The sequence below is a fragment of the Pagrus pagrus genome, assembly GCF_965226575.1.
Source record: "Pagrus pagrus genome assembly, chromosome: 17".
Taxonomy (NCBI): Eukaryota; Metazoa; Chordata; class Actinopteri; order Spariformes; family Sparidae; genus Pagrus; species Pagrus pagrus.
The window spans coordinates 25,203,238-25,226,265 of NC_140201.1; the positions used below are offsets into that span (position 1 = coordinate 25,203,238).

The following is a 23,028-nucleotide window of genomic DNA, read 5'->3' on the forward strand; positions in this document are numbered from 1 at the left end:
GAAATGTCCCCGTTTTTTATTTCAGAAATCTGGTCACCTTATGGTAGGACTTAAATATAAAATTGAAAACTAGTTGTGAAAACTATATTAACATATCATTAACATTCAAGCAAATATGCTGAAGTTGGGGCAAACAATTGCTTATTTACACATAGAGCAGTTACACAGCAACATTATCATTCATTTGGAGTGCTGTGTCTAGCCACCTGATAGATGTTAAGGTTAACATTTACTCTCTTTAGGTCTGCTGGTCTCTACCAACTCCTATGAGAAATGTTTGGTTCTTTAGCTTCTAAATGCTCCACCATGTTCACCAGCTAGTTGCTGTTTGGTGCTGGGCAGGTAGTGCACAGTGGGCTTTTAGAACTTATCGCCGACAGTAGCTGAAAAAGATGCAGTGAGAGCAGTGAGAGTAAAATATAACTGTTAATCCAAGTTGAGGACTGGAAAACTAAACAATTAACTGAAACTTACTATATATCATCAGTAAAATCACATTGTGTCAACTGGAGTTGAAAGGAAATCCTTCACTTTCTCAAAGCTCATGAAAAAAGGTGAGGTTAGATACAAACATGTAAATCAAAAGCATTGCCTTCTGGTTCAGTTTGTCTACACCATAACAGTTGATACAATTCCTGCATCACTGCTGAAGACACACCAATCTCCCTGTTGATCTCATGATTCATTTAAGAGATAAGATGCTTGAGCTCATTCACTTGGGGCAGCAACTCACTCCCCACTTGGAGGAAGAAATACACTATTTTCTGGCAGAGAATCATGGCGTGGAGGTGCTGACTCGTATCCCAACTGCATCACATTTGACTGCAAACTTCCCCGGTATGTGTTGAAGGACATGGTCTAGCCAGCTCAACCATATCATCTGCTAATAGGAGAGAAGCAATTATGTCCCCAAATTGGACACATTCCCTCCCCCTCACCTTGAGATCCTATCCATTAAAGTTAGAAACAGAATTGATGGCAAGGGACAACCCTGGCGGAGACCAACACTGACTGAAAATGTGTTCACTCCGGCTATGTGAAGGGGTTGGCTTGTAGCAACAGTCCCTGTACCAAATTATTCCGCAATAGCTCCAACAAGACTATCTGAGGTACAAGCTGTCTTAAAGTCACAAAATGCCTGTAGACTGGATGGGCAAACTCCCATAACCCCTCTTATAACCCAGCAAGGGTGAAGAAACAGTTCACTGTTCCACGACCAAGATGAAATCTACATTGCTTCTCCTGGATCTGAGGTTTGCCAATTCATCTGAGAGTCCTTTCCAGCTTGCTGTCCTAGTTTACACAGGGAGGCTGAGCACTATAATACCCCAATAATTAATAACATTAATAACAACACCCCGCAGTCCCCCTTCTTGAAAATGGATACCACCACTTCAGTCTGCCATTCTGCAGGCACTGTACCCAAACTTCATGCAACATTAAAGGACCTTCAGCATCTCAGGGTTAATCTCATAAACACCTGGTGCCTTGTTGCTGAGATCTTCCTAACTTCCTGACTCCCCTGAATCTTCAAACTCTGCCATCACTATAGAGGATGTTTTGGTTGGGTTTTAGGAGTACCTCAGCCTGGGTCAGCAGTTCTCCTCTGCTGAACACAGCCTGAGCCAAGCCATGCTTTCCCTTCCACAGTCATCGGAGCATTTGTCAAACTCTCATGAGGCATTAAAGTCCCTCTCCATAGCCTCCCCAAACCCACATCCAAGTTTTTGGACTGGGAAGCCACAGCCCTTATGGCTTCCCAGCACCTGTCTGCTGCTTTAGCAGATCCCTGGGTCAGCCAACCCAGAAAGGTCTATTTCTTCAGGTTGGTGGCCTAAATTCAGCTATATCAAAACTGTATAATTTTTGTGAGCAAAATTAGGTTAATTTTTCTGGTCATTGCTGTCACAGCGTTAGTGTGGAGAATATATAAAAAACACATGACGAGTCAAACAGGTTTTCTTCAGCCAGTCCATTCAAACCAGTGGTAACCAACCTCGCGGTGGGGAACCCCCAAAGAATAACAAGAGAACCTGAGGTGTCACAAGATCATTAACAAGATAGGGAAAAGGGAGAAAAGCATTTATGTTACACAAAATGTTGTTCATTTTTTTGACAACTTTTATTACTGCCTAAACTGTTACCAAAAATATTCACTTAATCAAACCCTACAGAGGTCTTAGGCCTAATATACATACATACAACACCACGTGGTTCATTCCTTTTATCCAACATGAATTGTGTGTCTTGCTTGCTCTGCAGTGGGGACTGCTGCCAACCCAGATCTCAGCCATTAAGTGTGGAAATACAATGATGGTCAATATTACAAAAACTAGACACAGATTAAACTGGAAAAAATAATTTTCCTTTAAGACAACACAAGGCATTATTAGTGGAAGCTTTTAAACACTAACTCCCGAGGCGACAGGGGGAGCTCTGGTTTTTTAACCACGCTAACAACTCCACCAAGAAAAAAGCAATGGAATTATTTATTTATGTATTTATTTTATTTTTTTGTTGCATTTCTTTTTTCCTTGGGGCAATAATAACAACAATCAATGATTTTTTTTTTTCAAACAGACCCAATGTTTTTTTTAAATATAAGCCCCTACCAAAGGGTCGAGATTTTGTTTCATCGTAAAAGTACTGAAATACATACAAATACCAAAAACAATAGAAAAATCTAATATAATGCTAGCTTTTTAAAAAAATAAACAGCTAAAAATGTTTCAACGAAGGAAAATATTGCAAAAAACAAGAAAACATTGCATTTCTAACTTTTCCATCTTGACCACATGTATTTGGAGGTGCAACAGCACAAATACTTAAATTAGATCCAATTCTGATTGTATGCTACAGTACAAAACATTGCTTGTTTGCATTCAAAAACTGCAAAATAATGCAAAACATTAGGGAATATTGCATTTCTTTCTTCTGAGGTGGTGGAGAGCAAGATGATGGTCGGCCAACTTTGGATGCTGGCTTGTTGACTTCATTCAAACTGTGGGTTCAAACATTGGTTTCTGGTTCAGTAGGCCACAGTCCCTCTTGTAAACCAGCCAGGAATTTTCGATACACAGGTCAAGGATGTATCTGAAGAAGGGAATGTACCATCGCCTTGACTTGGCTGCGGGCTTGTACAGGTGTACCAGCATGTCAGAGAGATCGATCCCTCCCATATGCTCATTATAGGCAGCAATGAGTGATGGGCACAGGATGGCAATCTTTGTGATGGCCTCTTGGCTCCACCATTTGACAGTTGATAGAGACATGATCCCACAGGCACTGCTCAGAAGGTTGACACGTTTGTTGTCACTGCGATCACCCCTTCAGCAGACCTGTAATCACAAGTTCCACGCCCTTTCTTCATTGGCTCTTTGTCATCAAGGGAGCTCCACCGATGCAGTTTGGTCGGACAGTGTCGATGCACTTGACACCCAGGGACGCGTGCAGGTTCTGGACCAAGTTGAAACTTGTGAAGTAGTTGCCACTTTAGCCCTGAGTAGTAGCGTCTGCTCCTTCTCCCTTCGGGCAACATTGAGGATGTTGATACCCCTTGATAGAGCAGTAGGTCATGGATGATGCCAGATGCACTGGCGAACAATTTAAAGCCCCACTTGTCTGGCTTGTTGGCAATATATTGGCAGAGAATGCCAGCTCTTGTGCTTTTAATTGCTACCATGACCTCATCCAAACTGTGCTTGTAAGTGGATGGTATCATCAGACATTGCTCATGAAGCATCTCAAAGAAGGGGCGGATTTTGTAAAATCGGTCTGGACTCTCATTGCACTGCTGATTATCATTTAAATGAATGAACCCACGTAACAGCTGAAATCTGTTCCTTGGCATGATATCAGCTATGATGTTAAAATGTGTCTCATGGTTCCAAGTAGTCCTCCAGGGATGGGAAGTTAAAAATACCCATAACGAGTAGGATTGCCAGGAAAACTTAAATCTCTTCAGGGCTAGTCTTGATTGGATCCCCCAACTCCTGGGCAGAGTACAGATTGGTATGATGAGCAATGTGTTTAATTATCTTATCAGTGAAAAGCATTTTGAAGTACTGGAAGGGTGTCTGCACAACCTCAGGGGGTTCAAATCTTGAATCAGGAACCTGGAATTCTTCAATGTCTTCATGCTTCCAGATTCTCTTTGTTTGGGCCTGGGGGGGAACTTGGGTCAGGGGTGTCATCTTGGTCCTCCAAGGAAACTGTTTTTAGGGTATTTTTCCCTTTTCTGCTCTTCTTACGAGGTGGCTTTGTAGATCTTGTTGAGGCAACCTTTTCATCATCCAGGGATTCAAAAGAACTGTCCCCAGTCACTTCTGCTTGTGTGGGGTGATAATCAGGATCAGTTATTTTGTCATCATCATCTTTCAGATCAGCATCAGAGTCTTGAGGATCTTCTGGTACAAGGGCCTGGCCTTGCCCCATAAAATGATTTAGCGTTCTATTATTTGTAAGACAGAAAGAGAAAAAAATTAAAATTACAAACCATATACTCTTACAATGGTAGTATTGTTAGCATACCAGCATATGTCAATTTGTTACAATGGAATTAGTTGTATTACCAGTACTAGTATTATTTCCACATATTTTTTGCTAGATTTCTACTATATTTACTTTGAAAACATCTCAGAAATGTACAAAAATCATACTTATCATGTTATTACAGTATATTTGTGATGGAATAACATTAAATGTATCATATTGACATCATTGAATGATGTGAACCTTTACCATAAAGAGACAAATCAACTGTTTGGTAGCTCACGTTTAAAAAAAAAAATGATTTCACATTTATAAGACTTTTTTTGTGGTATCAAATTACATATTTCTGTTAAGTAAGGCCTCTGACTGTAGGATTTCACCAAACAATCCACAGGTCTGGAGTGATTTTCTTGTTTCTGACTTCTCAGTTGGAGAGGGACTAACACGGTGTACCATTTAAAGACACAGTGAAATCTAGTGGATATTTTTTTTGCATAACATACTGGAAGAGATGGCTCAATCAGGTTGAGTTAAGTTCAAGAGTCCTGTCTATAAGATATACTGACTCAAAATGTCCTATACCATATGGTTGTGCAGGCAGTTAAAGGGTTTTTCTGAGAAAATAAAATTCAGATTTTAAATAAGGTCAATGTCGGCCTCGTGTTTCTTCCAACTGATAATCTGTAAACATGAAAGGAAATCCCTTCTCTGCATTGAACTAAGAATATGAATGAAGTGCTAAGGTCCCTGATGGCCATCATGTGTAAGCCCTACATACAAGAAAGGAAGCTCTAATAAGATATCTTATTTAGCATTATTAACTAGTGTTCAACATATTATATATATATATAAATCTAGCTGCATGCGCTACACAAATGAAAGGAGAACATTCATTGAATAAGTAATGAAGAATTACTAAATGCATGTTTCAGTTAGTGCAGCTATCTTGAGAAAATAATCCCCAAGCAACTCAGCTAACCAGGAATCCATGTATTTCTTACTTTTTGTTAAAAATATATCAATTGAACAACAAAATGCCAAGTTTGATTCTATGTGTAAATCTAAAAGAACTACAAGCACAAAGAGAATGTTTCACCAATAAAGGACACTAAACACTGACAACCAAAGTTGTGGATCTAGGTTGTCTTTTACAGTAGCTTACTAGCAGGGCTGATCAGTTGTGTGTTCAGTTTTACACTTGGCTGTTACACTGGTTTAGCTTTAGATATCGCTGGACTGGTGTAAAAGCACAAAAGCTGGTGGCTGTATGTAGTCAAATCTTACATACAACATAAAACAATTTCACAGACCTATTTGAAAGCATTAAAAAAAGACATCAAACTTTTGTCATTAGCCAACATATTCGTACATTTGGTCAGTTAATCAGTCAGTCAGTTATGCAGTCCACCACTTTTGCTTAGACTGAAATATCTCAGGGAGCATTGAAAGACAATGCTTTAGCCTAGTTTGCGTTTAGTGCTGTAATTATACTGAGATGGTGAACATGGTACCTACTAAATGTCAGTATGGTTACCTCAACCTCATATTTAAACAACTGAATAGGCTGAATGTCAGTGACTCCCAAAACTGTATATATAACTGTTCCCAAAACAACATGACAGTTGTGGTGTACCAGCGACAGGTGTACTGGACCTTCGTTCTAAAACTACTTGGTTAGGTTTAAGAAAATTAAAAATTAAAATAGTACATAAGTTACGAACTTATGTACATTATGTCTGTAATTTAAGTGCCATGCACAGGGAAAAATCCTGCAAAAAAAACACACAAAATCATCACAAAAATCTTTCATCAAAGAACAGTCACTGATGTAAGGTTTTCTCTTCTTTAAGTAAAACTTGTATGTTCAGGATATCCCAAACGCTCTTTAAGCTAATATACTATCAATCAATCAATCAATCAATCAATCAATCAAACAATCAATCAATATATAACACTAATTCAAAACAAAAGTCATCTCATGACACTTTCCAATACTCCATACTCTTCAATTAATTAATTTGCAGAGACCTAACATTTCCCCTATGAGCAAGTACTTGGCGACAGGCCACACAACAGTTTTTAAATAAACACTGTTCAAAAGCATTAAGGGAACACTTAATGGTCACAGTATAACACCATGTCAGTTAAACTTCAGGGATATCAATCTGTCCAATTAGGAAGCACAAGTGACTGTGAATCAGTTTCACCTGCAAGTGACAACAGGTGCAATGGAGAGGGAAAAGCAAGACAACTCCCGAAAAGGGAATGGTTTCACATGTGGTGGGCGACACACGTCGGTACCTGCAGTCCAATCAGGTTGCACAGGTAGTCCAGCTTCTCCAGGATGGCACATCCATACGTGCGGTCCCAAGAGCATGGAGGTGATACCATGAGACCGGCTGTGGGCCATGGAAGGGCATCAACCCAGCAGTAGGACTGATATCTGCTCCTTTGTGCAAGGAGGATCAGGAGGAGCACTGACAGAACCCCACAAAATGACCTCCAGCAGGCTACTGGTGTGCATGTTTCTGACCAAACTGTCAGAAACAGACTCCATGAAGGTGACATGAGGGCCCGACGTCCTCTAGTGGGACCTGTGCTCACAGCCCAGCACCGTGCAGCTCGATCGGCATTCACGAGAGAACACCAAAATTGGCAGGTCTGCCATTTGCGCGCCGTTCTCTTCACAGATGAGAGCAGGTTCACACTGAGCACGTGACAGATGAGAAATAATCTGCAAAAGAAGGAGAAAAATCATTCTTTTGAGGTCTACAATGTAAACATCTTGGCCAGAGAAGACAGATGGTTTGAAAGAGGAGTAAAAGAACCCATATATGTCAAACTGGAACGACCGTCTTTTAACAGAGGAGGTGGCCTACGACATTACTTATCACCCACCTACAATGCAGTATTGAGTTCTCTCCCCAGACAACGACTCTGAAACTCAGAGCTCACACGTGTCCTTAACACCTCTGTAAGGACACTCCCACACAGAGTTTAAAAGCCTGCAACTCCCCTCCAGTTAGTTAGAACTGAAGAAGCCTCTTGGATGAGAGGTGAAACATCTTCAAGAAACTGAAACAAGTCAAGTTGCTGACAATACAGCACTTGGAATTACCATGACCTGGATGACTGAGAACTTCATCAGCAAAACATAAGCATCTTTATATTTACAAATATTAGTCAATATAATCAATATACAAAAACAGAATTATGACATTTCACCTGTAGTGGTCCTTATAACACCACTTTATAGCATTACATATAATATTATGCATTATGAGTGTAATGTGGCAATTAGTATAATAGGGTGATGATCACATGATATAATGAGCATGTTCATAGTGTGTAGGAGGTTGAATGTTCAATAGAGAAGCCAAATTGTTAATGATATTATATGATATAATTATGTTATGTTATTATGTCTGATCATTATATCCAAAGAAAATTAGCTAAAAGACATATGTATGTGGCTGTAATCCATCACAGTGTGAGTCATGTGTCACTGAATCAGCCACTTTGCTATAGAGTAAATGGTGAAATGGCAGAGCTACTATGTGTAAGTGATTCCGCTGACTGTCAGTTTATGGAGTGAACAGTCCGAAATAGTCATAGCAACTCAAGTTGTTGCAAATCAGTGTGTGTGCACTAGTGACAACACTCTCAGTCAGGAAGTTCCCCAAAATATTAACATTGTTTGCAACATCTGTAACTGGAGCTTGTAGGTTTTGTACTTGTGATGTTACAGCTGCATGTAAACATGTATTAAGCCTAAGTACAAAATCAATGGTAGCCACAACATGGTTTTATAAGATATGTTTAAAGTGATTAATTACTTGAAATTGAAGCTGCATCACTGCATCATAACAGGCTTCTCATTTGAAAACCGTGTCTGCACTCTCAATGATGAAAATAAATGCACATGTTTTGAAGGTAGCAGAAATGTATCCATTTTTTCTTTCACTTTAAAAATTTTAAAACTTGAAAAACATTTTAAGCTAACGATCTTTAACTGTAACTTGGTTTTATTTACTCAGTGTTAAATGAACTTCTTTAACACCTTTAAGTAAAATAGGACAATGACACTAACCCTGGATAATAATAACCCAAGTAAACTCCAATATTAAGTATTCTAATGAGGTAACTAAGTATGCCAATTAGCTAGTTTGTCAACTTATTGTTAAGTTACAAGACTGAACTCCTGACTATAAGGTAAGGTGAAAGTCACCCATACAAATAGTGATTCAGTAAAAATCTGATATGGAATTAAGTATCAAAAGTAATTTTATGGCAAGAAATGGACTTAAGTACAAAAGTAAAAGTAAACAATAAACATCTTTACATGTATGTATGTTTATACTGTATACTATGGATCAACTGAATATCAGCCTGTCAATTGATATTGATATCCATACTCTGCATTTTTCGGATTATCAGAATCAGTGTTCTTTTAATCAGCTTGCTGATAAAATAAATTCATTTTAAAATGTGCTACTTTGGCTCTGATACAGCATGCAGTCTGCAAAGTAACTAGTACCTAAAGTTATCAAGTAATGTAATCAGGTAACATTTGCCCTCAAACTGTGGGGGAGTGGAAGTATAAAGTAGTAGAAAATGGAAATACTGGACTGTAGTACCTCAAAATTGTACTTAAATACAGCACTTGAGTAAATGTACTTAGTTTTATTCCATCACTGTTTAACTTGACATGTCAAAAATCACAAACCAATTAATAAGTTAACAATTACAATAGAGTTCATGTGAGATTAGACAGTGTGGAGCAGTAGTAAGCAGTGAAGCCTGAATGGATGACAGCTAAGTTTTGGACGTTACGGTATAAAGACAGCAAAAATAAAAATAATTTCATATTCATGTCTTAGTTTTGAACAGGGGTGTATTCAGACCAGAGCAGAGGGAGCAACACCTCAGTGAGGAAATACTTACATACTTCGTCATATTTAAGAGTCCTTAACTTAATCAGAGGTACAAAAGTTTAGTATGCAAAATGTACTTAAAGCATGAGAAGCTGAAGTGCTTACCTCAAAGACTTCCCTCTGAAATGTCGCGGAGTAGAAGTACGATGGATATACTCAATTAGTACAAGTATGAAAACGGTTCATTATTTAGTATGAAGTTTCAAAAAAGATAAAAAAGAATTTAAAAAATGCAAATTGGTAGTAGAAGTAAAAGTGCGATTGCAGCAATCTCATGTTGCCGCGCATAATTTCTATTATTAGTGTTCTTATCTGCCTTTTTACTCACCCAGAACTCAGAGCCCCTTCCTTGTAAAGTCATCCAGAAACCATGACAATTAGCGTCAGTGCTTACAGCAGTCTTTCACATTTTACACAGGAATCCCTAGTTTTGTATCGTTAATGTAGTAATACTGTAAATATAATAATACAAACGGATATAAGCAGTAAAGATTTATTATTTATGTCTTTTAGATCGTGTACCAGACACAAGTTGTTTGGTAAAGTGTGATATGCTGATCTAAAACTGATCTTGTATTTTTGTACTTATTGTAATAGATTACTAAAAAAAAGCAAGAATGTCAAAATAAAGCATAAAAGGAAATGCAGCAAATGAGACAAGATATACACGCTTTCTTTCTTTCTTTCTTTCTTTCTTTCTTTCTTTCTTTCTTTCTCTCTGTCTTTACTGTAAAGTAAATTAGGCTATTGTTATGTTATAAATGCATAAATCAGTAGGATGGGTGCTGTACACGGTCATTTATCTCTGCAGGAATGGGGCATTTTCCTGTCACTGTGCGTAAAAAGCAAACCCCTCAGAGCGCGGACAGTTAGAGCTGTAGAAATACTTCTTCAGCTTAAAGAAAAAAAAACTCGTTTCAAATTTTGGTGACCGTCCTGTATTTTGTTCTTTCCAAGAAACAGAAAAAAGATCTTTATTATTTTTTCCCCTGCGTTTCTTCTCTCCGCCTTGTTCCGCGCTGCGGAGCTGCAGTGATGTCAGCCTGCCTGGGTCATTTGAAGGTCAGCAGCTTCGGAAGGGTTCATACAAAGTTCACTCGCATATATTAGGCAATTCAATCTTTCATTCTCTGTGGCAAAACTAGTTGGAAATGAGCTGCACCGGGGGACGGATAACCCATTCGTCATCGGAGAGGAGAGCGTGTGCTTTTAAACGCCGTCCGTGTTATTTTTGATTAGAGAAAAGAAAGATCCGACAGTTCAGGCGGGCTCTGCTTTCCCTGCTGTCGGTAGCCGGGACGGGGCGACTCAGAGAAAACACGTCGGGATATTATTATTATTGTTATGGAGGAGTCCCGTTCACACGTCCGTAGCAGCGAGCTGATAGGACACGGTGCGAGGAAATGGCAAATGAGCATTTAGAAGACGCCGTGGAGCATTTTGGTCCGAAATAATTCATGATTCCGGTGCGGGACGAAGGAGAAGAAGAGGAGCGAAATCTGCCGTGCCAAGAAGAAGAAGAGGGCAAAGAAGAGGAGGAGGAGGAGGGAGGAGGAGGAGGAGGAGGAAGGGGGAAACAGAGGAGTTTGATGGAGTTGTGTGCGCTTATGCCGGTGATTTTTATCCATAACGCACAAGACTAGTCGAACGACGCGCTGTCATCATGTTTGACTGCATGGACGTGCTGGCTGTGAGTCCCGGGCAGATGCTGGATTTCTACACGTCCAGCCCGTCTTCCTGCATGCTGCAGGAGAAGGCTCTGAAAGCCTGCATCAGCGGACTGGCGCACAGAGAGTGGCAGCACCGCCGGAGCGCACACTGTAGGTCCAACTTCTCATCATCTGTTATTATTGCTGCTGTTGTGGTTGTTACCTCACTGCGAGCTGTGAGGGTGAGCTCGACATGATGATGGGCCAGTGCAGGTCGCGTCACAACAAGTTGCCATAAAGGGCCTCGAAATTATGATCAGATAGTCAAAAGTCTCTTTTGCTCATTTCAAATCAGACAAATTAGGGAACAGTCCTTTAAAAGTTAAAGGAAAACTCAGGGCGCATGAAAGCATCACTTCCTCTGAATCTGAGGAGGAGCAGCTCTTTAAAATAACACTCAGGTGGAATATATTTTGGCTGACATATTAAATGATTCAATTTCCCGCTGCTTGTCTGTTAGTTTTGATGTCAGATTCTGCAGAAAACTCCACAGAGCCGTCAGCCGAACATCATACTTCACTCCTACCGTCCGCCCTAATAAATTCTCAGCAGTGGAAGCAGCCGCGACCTGCTGATGTATGGCTTGTCTCAGATCAGTTCAGTTCAGTTCAGAGAGCAGCAGGCTGGAGGAATGCAGAGAGTAAACACAGGCGGCGTTTCCACACCTCCTCCCCGGCCGCACATGACAGGAGGGGCGGCCTGACGAGCTGCGACCTGCGCTCCTTGACACTGATTTAGATAAATGACCCCGCGGACTTTTCTACAAGATTAGCGAGCTGCTATCGGAACATGTCAACCTCTCGCGTTTTGAATTGGCCCAGGCTGATAGATGGACTGCTGCTAGTTTTTTAGTCGAGGATACTGAGTGGATGCTTTAAAGACAGCTGCAGTCATACATATTAGAAGTGATTCCTCCTTTAGCACGCTAAAAATAAGACCACAAGGCATTGAAGGGCTTCATATAAGGATACAATCGTAATTATTTCAGAGCGAATTAAAGGCAGAGTGGTGAAATGGTTGTTAATTAGATTATTGAGATTATTCCGGTCAGAAAAATGGGCACACTCTTTTAATAATCCTATATTTTGGGTAAAAGTGTATTATCTGTCTTGTACAATTGGTTTTTTTTTAGAAGAATATAGTGTGAAATGAGCTAAATAAACCAAATATGAATGAATGAATTGATTAATTAACAAATGATAAAGTTATAGTTAATTAAACATTGGTTAATAGTTATTTAACTGTTGATAAAACGTATTAAGAAGTTATAAAGATTTAAAAACATCAGCTGCAACTAAACAAATATTGTTATAGATAAGCGACACAGTATTTATGAACCAGTTCCAAAGTATTATTAACATCAGTGGCAACTTCACATTAAACGACTATCAACTAAAGTTTAATTAACCATATGTTTACCATTCATTAATGATTTTTATCATAAAGTGTAAGAAAGAAATTTAAAGAAAAATGCCCTCAATATGATAAAGTTATAATAAGACGTACTGTAAAACATGTTTCCTCAGCCTCAGAGGATCTGGATCACTTTCACCCACTGACCGTGTGCTCATGAGGCACTTGTCAGTGTTTGTTTTTCACTGTCACCCTGCTGCTGCTGCTGCTCCGTGATTTATCCTCCTCTGATAATGACTAGCCTCCAGCTGTCATTCTTCAGCAAGTGTTTGCTCAAGGGCACTCAGTCAAAAGAGGCTCTTATCAATGGAGGGAAAGTGCAGAAAATGACAGCTGTCACCTTTAACCTGAGCTGCCTCTCACTCCGCCCTGCTGCAGGTCAGGGTTTGGTGAATGTGAGAGGTTTTTCCTGACTTTAAAATATCCCAAAACCCTAAAAAGAAAGCGCTATCACAAGCTCATCAATGCAAGGTAGCATCTATAAATTACTTTTGCAGAGCAACAATCAAAACCCAAAAATATTCAATGTACTTTTATGTGACAAAGAAAGTTAAATGATCACCAGTTAGGAGGCTGGAGCCGGCCATTTTATGGAACTTTTGTTTGAAAAATTATTAAAACGATGAATTAGTTAACTGCTGCTCAGAAACTTATCAATCATCTAATCATTTGAGCTTTCAGAACGATAATAATACAGCAGTGGGATGCATGTAATTCCTGACTTTATGGTAATCCTGATGTTAACATGTTTGTGAGTAAAAATAATACAAAGCGATGGCAAAGTTATTTCTTTGATTTAAACGTTTGTATTTACAGAAGCAAATGTTTGTAGCACATAGAAATGTATTTGAAAAATGTGACATATTTTTGTCATTTTTGAACTAAATTAAATGCTTACCTTAATTTATATTACCATCAATTTCTCGGACACTGTTACGAACAGTTCTCTGACAGGGCTGTGGACATGACCGAGGTCATGAGTCCTCCAGCGCACCTGTCCACCTCCTCGAAAACGTTTGACCAAAATCCCCCCAAAATCTTGCATTTTTTAAATTATCTTTTTTTTTCTTCTGTTATCCCATTAACTGTTAAACTAGTTGAACCTGTTATTTTAAATTCCTCATGAACTTAAACGCTGCCCTTTCCTCACTAGTTGCAGGTGTCATGTAATTGATGTTAGTTAGTTCACAATGTTTTACAGTCTCTTCTGTCAAAATCTGCTCATTTTCACGTTTATTATGGATTGCTTATTGTTTGTAACATTGTAACATAATTAAAGGTCAAGTAGAAGCTATGACATTTGTCGCAAAAAATCATTTAAAAATGTCATTAAACACTTGATCTATTTTTAATCCTTAAAAGGAACCGTTCACATAAATGAAGTTTGAATTAAAATCTTAAAACATAAGGAATGTATTAGCAGATGGAGGAGGACACTGTAACATTTAGGCTTCATTGTGGTAGGTTCTACTCCTTCAATGGACTCATTCATGGGTAAAGTTTCATAAATGCGACTCCACAGGTGTAAACAGTTGTTGAGTAGTTTGTTAAAGGTGTGGACAGAGTTTAAAAAGCTGCTGCTGGGGCTGCTCTTGAAAAGGACCATGGCCAGGATTTTAACAATATTTGAGGTCAAGACTAAATCCCTTCATGCGTCCCTCGCCCCCTCAGAAAATGTATTTTCTTCTTCTTTTTCTTGTATTTACATAAAGGTCAATGCACTGCCTACTGCACGCCGCCAGGAGTAAAACACTGGCAGAGTTGCACTTACTTACTTACTGGCCCAAATGTAGACAAAATGAAACATATTGATTCTAAAAACACGGAAATCAGCCTATAAAATAAACACCATGAGTACATATTAAATTCTAGGATGTAATGAGATTAGCAGCAACTCCTCTTAGGTTGTTAAAATACGAATCCTTAAAAAATATCTTCATTAATACCACATAAGCTGCGGGGTCAGTTTGAATGGATTGATTCATTAATTAGCTTATTTCAGTTGTCTAGAATTTTTAAAAAAAATGGCTTTAATTTAATATAATGTTTGGTGTACACTGGTTAACCAACTTAAAGTCATTTTGGTAACTAGAAGCAGCACACTAAGGTGCTTTGATTGCCGATGTAATTAGACAATCAGTGGCCTTTAACACAAATTCTCACGATGGCCTTTTCAGACAGGACTAATGAAGCGCTTAAAGGGACAAAAGAAGATTCTGTTGATTTTTTTTTACGCATTCGCACGATGAAATGGTCCCTGGTCTGCAAAGCTGCATTGGTCTTTTGTGCTGTTGGACAGGACACCCCTGGCCTTCCCCTGTTTGAATAAGAGGCTCTTTAAATAAGACTTTGATTTGAGAAAGCCTCTCACTGGGTCATTGAAATATTGGTTTATTAATTTATTTGTTCAGGATAATGGAAACCTCCTGGGTGTTAATTAGCTGCATTGACAACGAGCCGACCATTAATGCACTTCCTCTTCCAGTTTAGATGTTAATTAAGAATGATCAAGGACCGTCTTTACAGATAAAATGGGCTTTGCGGCTGCACATGAGACCAGCTCCATATAAAGAAACAAATGAATTTCACATGGAGTCATTTCATCTCATCAAAACAAATTCAAAAGCTATCAGACAAATAAGTAGAAATGTGAGCGTCTATAAACAGCGCTGCTATTGTGACTTAAAAAGACAGAGTGTGATGTTCCAGCATGATATGTGTCGTACAGCTGATGTGTGTTATGGGATAATTGGGGCCTTTTTGTCTTGGAGGCTGAAGCGCCTCTGATATGGACATGAAAGGCCATTAGCACAGCTTGCACACCAAGCTAATTTAGTGGGCGTGTGAAATGAAAGGCGGATGGGGGGGAATAAAAAGCGATGTACAACAGTGAAATGAAAGGAGAGCCACTGATGCCAGGCTTGTTTAATCGACATGATTAGGACAGTGTTAGGGTCCCACCAGGGTTACACTCATCTTGTCATACTGGCCTTTTAAGAAATATCAAATACTATGATTACTACAGACTCCTGCCTGACCGTTGCTAGAGAGAAAAGCAACTTGTCATGTTTTATTTCTTAAAGATACATGTTTCATAGAGTCATAGCTTTTAGCCTATAAAAAACTGTTTAACTCTAGAATATAATTTTAATGTGCTTCCTTTAGAGAACCTGATTTTCTCATGATGGTTTAATTGCTGTTTCAGAGACATGAAAAGAAAACACTTCAATTTTTGACATGACTGCAAGGCGAGTTCATTTATACAGCAGCGTAATACTACATGGCAATTCAAAGTGCTTTACATAAGACAAAAGAGGCATCAGGGATATCAAAGAAAAAAGGGAAATATAAAAAGATAATTATGGTTTGAAATAACTCAATAAAATTGCAATGTAATAAAACTGAAGAGACAGAAAGACGTCTAAACATAAGATATGAATAAATAGCACTACACTGAATTTAATACGCAATACTTTATCACTTACTATAGAATCTTTGTTGTTGTCTCTGTATGGTATTTATTATTTTATGAGGATATGGACCTACATGTCTGAAGTAAAGCTCAAGTTAAGTTATGATGTCTTGTAAGTAGATAGAAAGACATTTTAAGTGTTTATTAATAAATAGTTTTTGTCAACGAATATAATTTCTTCAATGAAGAAAATATTATTCAAACTGTCTTTACTTTCTTATATTGTCATTCATTATCTGTTTATACAGGAGCCTCCACTTATGGGTGTCGACAGGTGGAGTTGTTAACAAAATCATCATGAACACTTATAATTGCTTTCATTTCTGCTTACAACTGCATTATTATACAACATTATTGTATATACTGCTTATAGATGGTAAACAGGAGGGTTATAGTTAAGTCTTGTCATCTAATTAAGGCAGGGAAATCGGAAACCTTTGGAAAATGAAAGAGCAGATATCCAGTTTTCCCGGAGTTTGTTTTAGATATGTGGTGTGTAGAAACTGCATGCTGGAGACACTGAGCAGATATGACCCACACCAACTGAGAGGTCGGATGAGTAAGAACGTAGCAGTTCACAAGATTTGAGAGCTGGACTGACACGTTCACTGTCCTGGTCTCAGTGTGGACAGCTTGGTGGAAAAGCTGCAGCAGTCTGAGAAACTTGTAACGACAAGCTTACAGTAAACAGACTGACTAAAGATGAAAGCAAGAACAGGTTTTACTGAGTCATGCTGACACATGTCCTTGAACGCTCACGCTATTTTGGGTCACAGTAGACTGATTTTGATTGATTGAAATTTAGTCCAGAACAACTTATATTTCTGACCTGAGTTTTGCACTTTAGCTCCTTAAGGAATTCCAGATAAACACTGGCTTTCTTACATTCTTCTTTGGAACCATAAAATTATTTGAAGTTTTGACATTTCTGAATGAAATGATCAAATACCAAGTCAGTGAGGTGCCTGATATGGTGGATGCAGAAAAACCTCTTTTCCTCTTTTCCAGAGTTCATCCTGTCATTTAATGATTGTTGCTAATAACAACCCAAACCCTTTTTAAAGTCTTTACACCAAGTAGCATAGTGGCAAAACAAAACAAAACTGCCGTAAAACATCTGCATAAAATATATAATAATATAAAATATAAAAGATCATGAATGTAAGACAGTCACACAGAATACTGAAAACATTTTTGCTCTGGAGAAAATTGCACATTAACTTGAAGAATGTTAAACATTTCTTTTCAGGTGTTAAATTAAAGGCCTTTGCTCCCTAGTAAATGTGAGGCAAAATTGTAAAACTGACCTCCGACGTAACAGCCTTATTTGCAGTGGGTTCCCGTGTTTTAACTGTATTTTTTTATCTAATTGCTATTTCCACAATCATAAGAATTAAACCTAAATGCTTAATTTTTGGGGAAAGTTTTAAGAAGAGTTTTAAAATTGTGAATATTAGCAGGAATATTTTCAAAATTAATCATTTCAGTCTTAAAAATATCAGCCCAGAAAAGCATGAATAAAACTATATTAGATAGATTTTTGCCCTCAAATTCAAATAATTATTTACAAAATGTAATCAGCTTCTACACAAAATAGTTCTCTACAAATCCCTTACCTGAAAATAACTCACAGTGTCTGGGTATTTATATATATGTGTGTATATATATATATATATATGTGTGTGTGTGTGTGTGTGTGTGTGTGTGTCCCTCAGCTGAAATATTTCCTTTGTTGAATTGAATTTTTTGCCACACCCATCGTAGAGCTCCCAGCTTCAGTCCTTTTGGTCGTTCTCTAACAGAGCCGACACCAGAATCCAGTTACATCCACAAGTGCTGCGGCAGAATAAAATCATACCGCCGCTGTGCTTCTAAGGCCACAAATTCCTGCGGATTGAAAAGAAACCTCTCGCATTTCAGCCACCTTATTTCTTTACCCTCTGCCCTTCCCTGAGCTTTCTCCCTCTGCTTTTTTTCAGTTTCTCCGGTCACTTTTGATGAAAGCTTTGAAGTGGCCTGCACTTGTCATGCTCGGCGCTGCTGCCGTGGCTGCTTCCCGTCAATGTGTAGTCTGACCTCGGCGCCGCTGTCACCTGGGGGTCGCGGTGAGGTCACAGACGGGGGTCAAAAGGAGAGGTTGGGGGAGGGTTTTTAATCACATGACTGCGTGGGAATCCCTAAACCCAAACACTAGTTACCTAATAATAGTACACACAGTCAGAAATAAAGTCAGAGTCAGGAGTTTTTTTCTGTCAAAAAAAAGATTTCTAAGCTCTGATGTAAAGCAGGTCCTCACCTTTCCCCAACACCCCCCTCTTCCATTTCCCCACCCGACATGAAGTCAAATGAGTGCTCCTCATTGTTATTTTCCTTTCCTTGAGTCTTGAAAGCTCTTCTAAATATTCCTCTCCCTAAAACGCATTGGAGAGCAGCACAATGCTGCTTCTAATTTGGTGTACTTTGGGTGAACTTTGACCATTTCCTCTGACTGAGCCTGCTGTATGTGAGCTATGCGCTCTGCGCTCCTGCAGAGAAAACCTGGTGGAAAAACACTTCCAGACTTGTTCGAGCGTCAGTTGAGTGGAGGAGGAAGAAGAGGAGGAGGAGGAGGAAGGGGCTGGATCCACCGACTGGGAGTAATATTCCTCTAATCCTCCCAGGCTATGCCCACCGTTCCACACCCAAATCACCACAGCTTTCTCCTTAACACAAACCAAACACACAAATACCCAGAGGATCTGCAGGAAATGCCTGTCGCTTTCAATTACTTTTTTTTTTTTTAAATGAAAATGAAGTGTTAGATTTTTTTTTCTTTACGTTATCTGCAGCAGAAACCAGTTTTGTCCTGATATCCAAAGTGGCATCATTGTGTGTAATTGCCTGTGTGCAGCGACAGATTTTGCTTCAGGTTCTTTGCCATCTGTTGGTCATGTGGACCATGTAGGGAGAGTTTTACATGTCACTGGTTTTCAGACTGGAGGACCTGGATAGAAGGACATGGGGAACAAAACAAATAGATGATGCTGCAGGTCTGCAGATTATCTTTACATCACATTATCTTTACAAGTTACCTTACATCCTGCCTCACACTGCTCAGTTTGGACAGAACCCGTGTCAGCGTTCAGGTTTTTCAAGGTGACTGAGGCACCTACTGTGTATTTAACAGCCTATAGACAATTAAGTGGTAATGACCATTTCCTATGGCATTAGATTTGTGTCTCAATTCAGAGCAACTGCAATTACACATTTTACACACAGATTGTTTGCACACATGAATTATATTTTGTAGAGAAATTATTATCACATCAAGAATTATTTAATTTGAGCAAACAAAAATCCACTCTCTGTATATTTTAATCATATTTACTACAGCAAATACACTACAGACTACAGTACAGAGGTGTACAATTATAACTTCCCGCTGTGTTTTTTTGTTAGTCCCATGTCTATAACCCTGTATATTAAGGTCCTTGTAATGATAATTAAAAGGTAATAAGTCCCTTTAATACGTCTTTAAAAGAAGCTTATTTACATCAGTAAGACTTCATACGTGTTAATAATACATCATTATTGGGTTTGACTTATGAGTTTCTTATAATTGTTGTTAGCATTACAAACATATTTATAGAGTTCAAACAACTTCACCGTTTTCTCACTGTTTAGTCTTTATTACCTACTGTTTTACTGTTGCTTTATTACAATTTACATAAACTTTATTATTAGCAGTTAATATAGTAATAGTAATGTAATTAGCATATTATAAGGACTTACAAGAGCCTTATAACCTGCCAACTAATGCTTATTACAAGGACCTAAATATAAAGTGTTACCCATTTTGATATTGCTAAAAAGAAGAAACCTCCATGTTACTGTATCCTTGTACTGTACCACAGTGTACACACATTTCCTGTGCAATGAGGGATTATTATGACATTTCTAGTACACTGTAATCTTAATACAATACTGACGTGCCAAATGTACAGTGGGAGCAATTGGTTGCTTTAATCCTGGCCATGAAGTGATCCCTTCACATGGTGACTACGCTGTAAGAGTGGAGTCCCCCTTCTGTGAAAAATAGAGCTGGTAAAAGACTCAAGCAGTCTCAGTTACAGAGTTTAATGATGGTCAAAACCAAGGAAGACCCAAATTGTGTAAACCAAAGTCCAGTTATAATTACAGGATAATGCTAATGCTAAATATAGCCTAATAGTAGCTCAAGTGGAGAAAACATGTGCATGAACTAACTGACAAAATAATGTCAATTACACAACAATTTCTTGACTAAGGATATAGTATGTAAGATTTCTGAATCAAAATGTCTAAAACCGACTAGAACTTTGTTATATATTTTGTTGAGTTGTGTACTGACACGATCCCCAACGTTTCCAATTATGTTTGGTCACCTGTTGCTATAACTTCGAGAGAGTCAGAGAGTAAGGAGGGGAGGAGACTTAACGTTACGTGAATTTAACTAAAACATTACATTTTTTTTCAATTTAGGTCAACCTCTCACTCAACTCAGTATTCACCATAGACTCCGGTTCTCTCACTTCGCCCCTCACCTCTCAGTAAAATTTTGTTCATAAGGTATAGTACATTTCCTCTCCAGCTTCTGTCAGCAGTCAACATTATTACTTTTTAAACACTTGACATTGGCGGCCACCTACATAGATCGCTGCTGCCATCAGGTTTATTAACGGGAGTGAAGATAAACCCACCTTTTAATCCCAAAAACTAAAAAAATAATCTCCTTCTGTTCAGAGCAGAATGTAACTGTGGGAGCTTATTCCTCCAGAGAGTCTGGCTCTACACTGAAGTCTCTCCTCCAGAGCTTCCTGGCTCTGAACAGCTGAGCGCTGGCTCTGACCACCACTCTGCCTGGCCCTCCCCAGAAATGATATATTGTGCATTTAAGTTTACCAATGTTAGCTAACATTAGTCACAAAGCCATGGGTCATACTGTATCAGACTAAATACGACTTTAGCAGCACACACCCCTGTAGAGTTATTATAATTTAGGAATTTCTACTGCTTCTGAATTCGACTTGCCATTTGTAAGAGGACCACTGTTATTTCTTCATTCAAAGTTACATTGTTTCACTCATTGAATATTGAAACTGTGGAGAATGGCACATAATTGACTTGATCTGATGAAGTCACACCAGTGCCTTTTATCGAATCAAGACATGATGGGATTATCAGATCATGTCTTCATGTTATCAGTCAAAACAGAGCAATGTTTACTTTTAGTTTCATCAGCTGTAAGTTTGGAGCTGATCCCTCATACTGACAGGCAGATATTTAATAAAAGCCAGTATCAGCCCTGTATATCGGTGTGCTCCTGCTGTCGACATGGCTCAGTCCCAGTGGACGGTCCAGTCAGAGAAGCTGTTTTCTCTAGTCTTTCCCCTCATTCTGGCTGCAGCCTACAGCTGGGAGTGTGTGCTTTCCTGTTTGACCCCAGCAGCAGGTTCAGCCAGAGGCTAAGGGTTCAGCAGCCGCAGCAGCCACAGATTTTTCTCTGCCTGTTCTTAAGCCAGCGTCTCAGTGCACGCCTGTCTGTCACCAGCCTTTATTCGTCTAATGGAGCTTTTTGTGTATGTTAACATGCAGGGAAGTCGACTCAAAGTTTAATCACGCAGAAAATGGAAAAAGGCTTCCCTGCACCTGATAGGGCCACACCACATACACCACAGTACAGGTACCCATTGACCACCCCCTCCTTCCGCCTTGTCCCACACACACACAGTCTGAGGGGTGTAATGAATCTACGTTTATGCGTCCCATCTGTCTGCAGGTGGTCACACTGCCTTCCAGACGCAGCCATGAGTTTCAAATAGGCAGCAGGGCTGAATTGTTGGCACTGCCTCTCCTCAGTGTGGGACTACCCAGCCGTCACAAATGCTCCGAAGCCATATCAGTAGCAAAAGTATTTTTCCTCTAGATGTATGTTAAAGTGTGCCGCACCAGCCGGGGAAGGCTAATATAGGCTACATTGCTTTTGTGCTCCAGTAGTCATACATCCTCATCATCATCTCAGCTGAACACCTTGTTTCACTTATTACATGTTTGATACAGGAGGAGGTGTGATTTGACTGTGTGCTTTCTAGAGATGGGAGAAAAAGACGAGCCACTTCTGTTATCTAAGCAACCAAACACACAGTGAAGTATGAGATCAGAGATTTGGGATTTGGGTGTACATTTCTACAAACCAAAGATGTGTTGAAGGTTTTATGTTGTGACAACACTGTGCTTATGCTCTGGTTAGGTTTAAAAAACAACACCACAAAAAACACTTGGTTGGTGTCAGGAAAAGAAAAATGTTTTGGCTTAAAAACCTGGTTTGTCATTACAAACATGAGAGGAAATTAGAAATTGGACAGTTGTTTCACACTTGGAAATGTTGAAAATGCATCTTTTTGTATAGAACATATATACAATTATTTATATACATATAAACATAATCATGTATAAAAAAAATTGCAAACGCAAACAGTTAACAAGATAGTGATGATAATATCATCTGCATCTTCACATTAAAATTTTGACATAAATAAAAATAAATAAATAAATAAAATAAGTATAAATATTAAAACCATAAAATTATAAGACTTAAAAATCAATACAAAAGCTAAAAGGGAACCAGCAGCAGTTAATAAATTGCAGGAGATTTATTGTATTCTTTGGTAGACCAGAAAGGAGAGCACTACAGATGTATAACCTGCTAGCAAGTGTGCATTAGTCTGTTTTTGTTACTCAGAGAGAGAAATGGCCTAACTTTGGAAATGTATTTTTAAATAATAAAATGCTGTTTATGTTACACAGTGTACATGTGCCTTAAAGTTGCTATTTGTAAAAAAAATTGAAGTCTCTTTCCTAACTCGTCGAATAATGACGCTCTGGGTTTCCCAAGTTAAAAATCAGAGTTGAAAATCACTCCTAGATTTCTGGCTTCTTGGCCTGGGTTGAGTCTGAATGCATTAAGTTAGGCCAGTTTCTCTGTTTCTTC

At 38.8% G+C, this 23,028-nt stretch overlaps 1 protein-coding gene across 3 annotated transcripts in view; it reads left to right on the forward strand.

Moving 5' to 3' along the window:
• The window catches only part of LOC311273189 (retinoic acid receptor beta-like), a 229,179-nt gene that overhangs the window by 119,781 nt on the left and 86,370 nt on the right, over nt 1–23,028 (forward strand). For 2 of the 3 annotated variants that reach the window (XM_084380120.1, XM_084380122.1), the window contains exon 1: nt 11,058–11,245. The exons of the other annotated variant lie outside the window; for it this stretch is intronic. In XM_084380120.1, coding sequence (XP_084236246.1) covers nt 11,089–11,245 — 157 coding nt within the window. In that variant the 5' untranslated portion in view covers nt 11,058–11,088. Of the gene's footprint in view, nt 1–11,057; nt 11,246–23,028 lie in introns of those variants that run through there. 3 annotated transcript variants of the gene reach the window in all.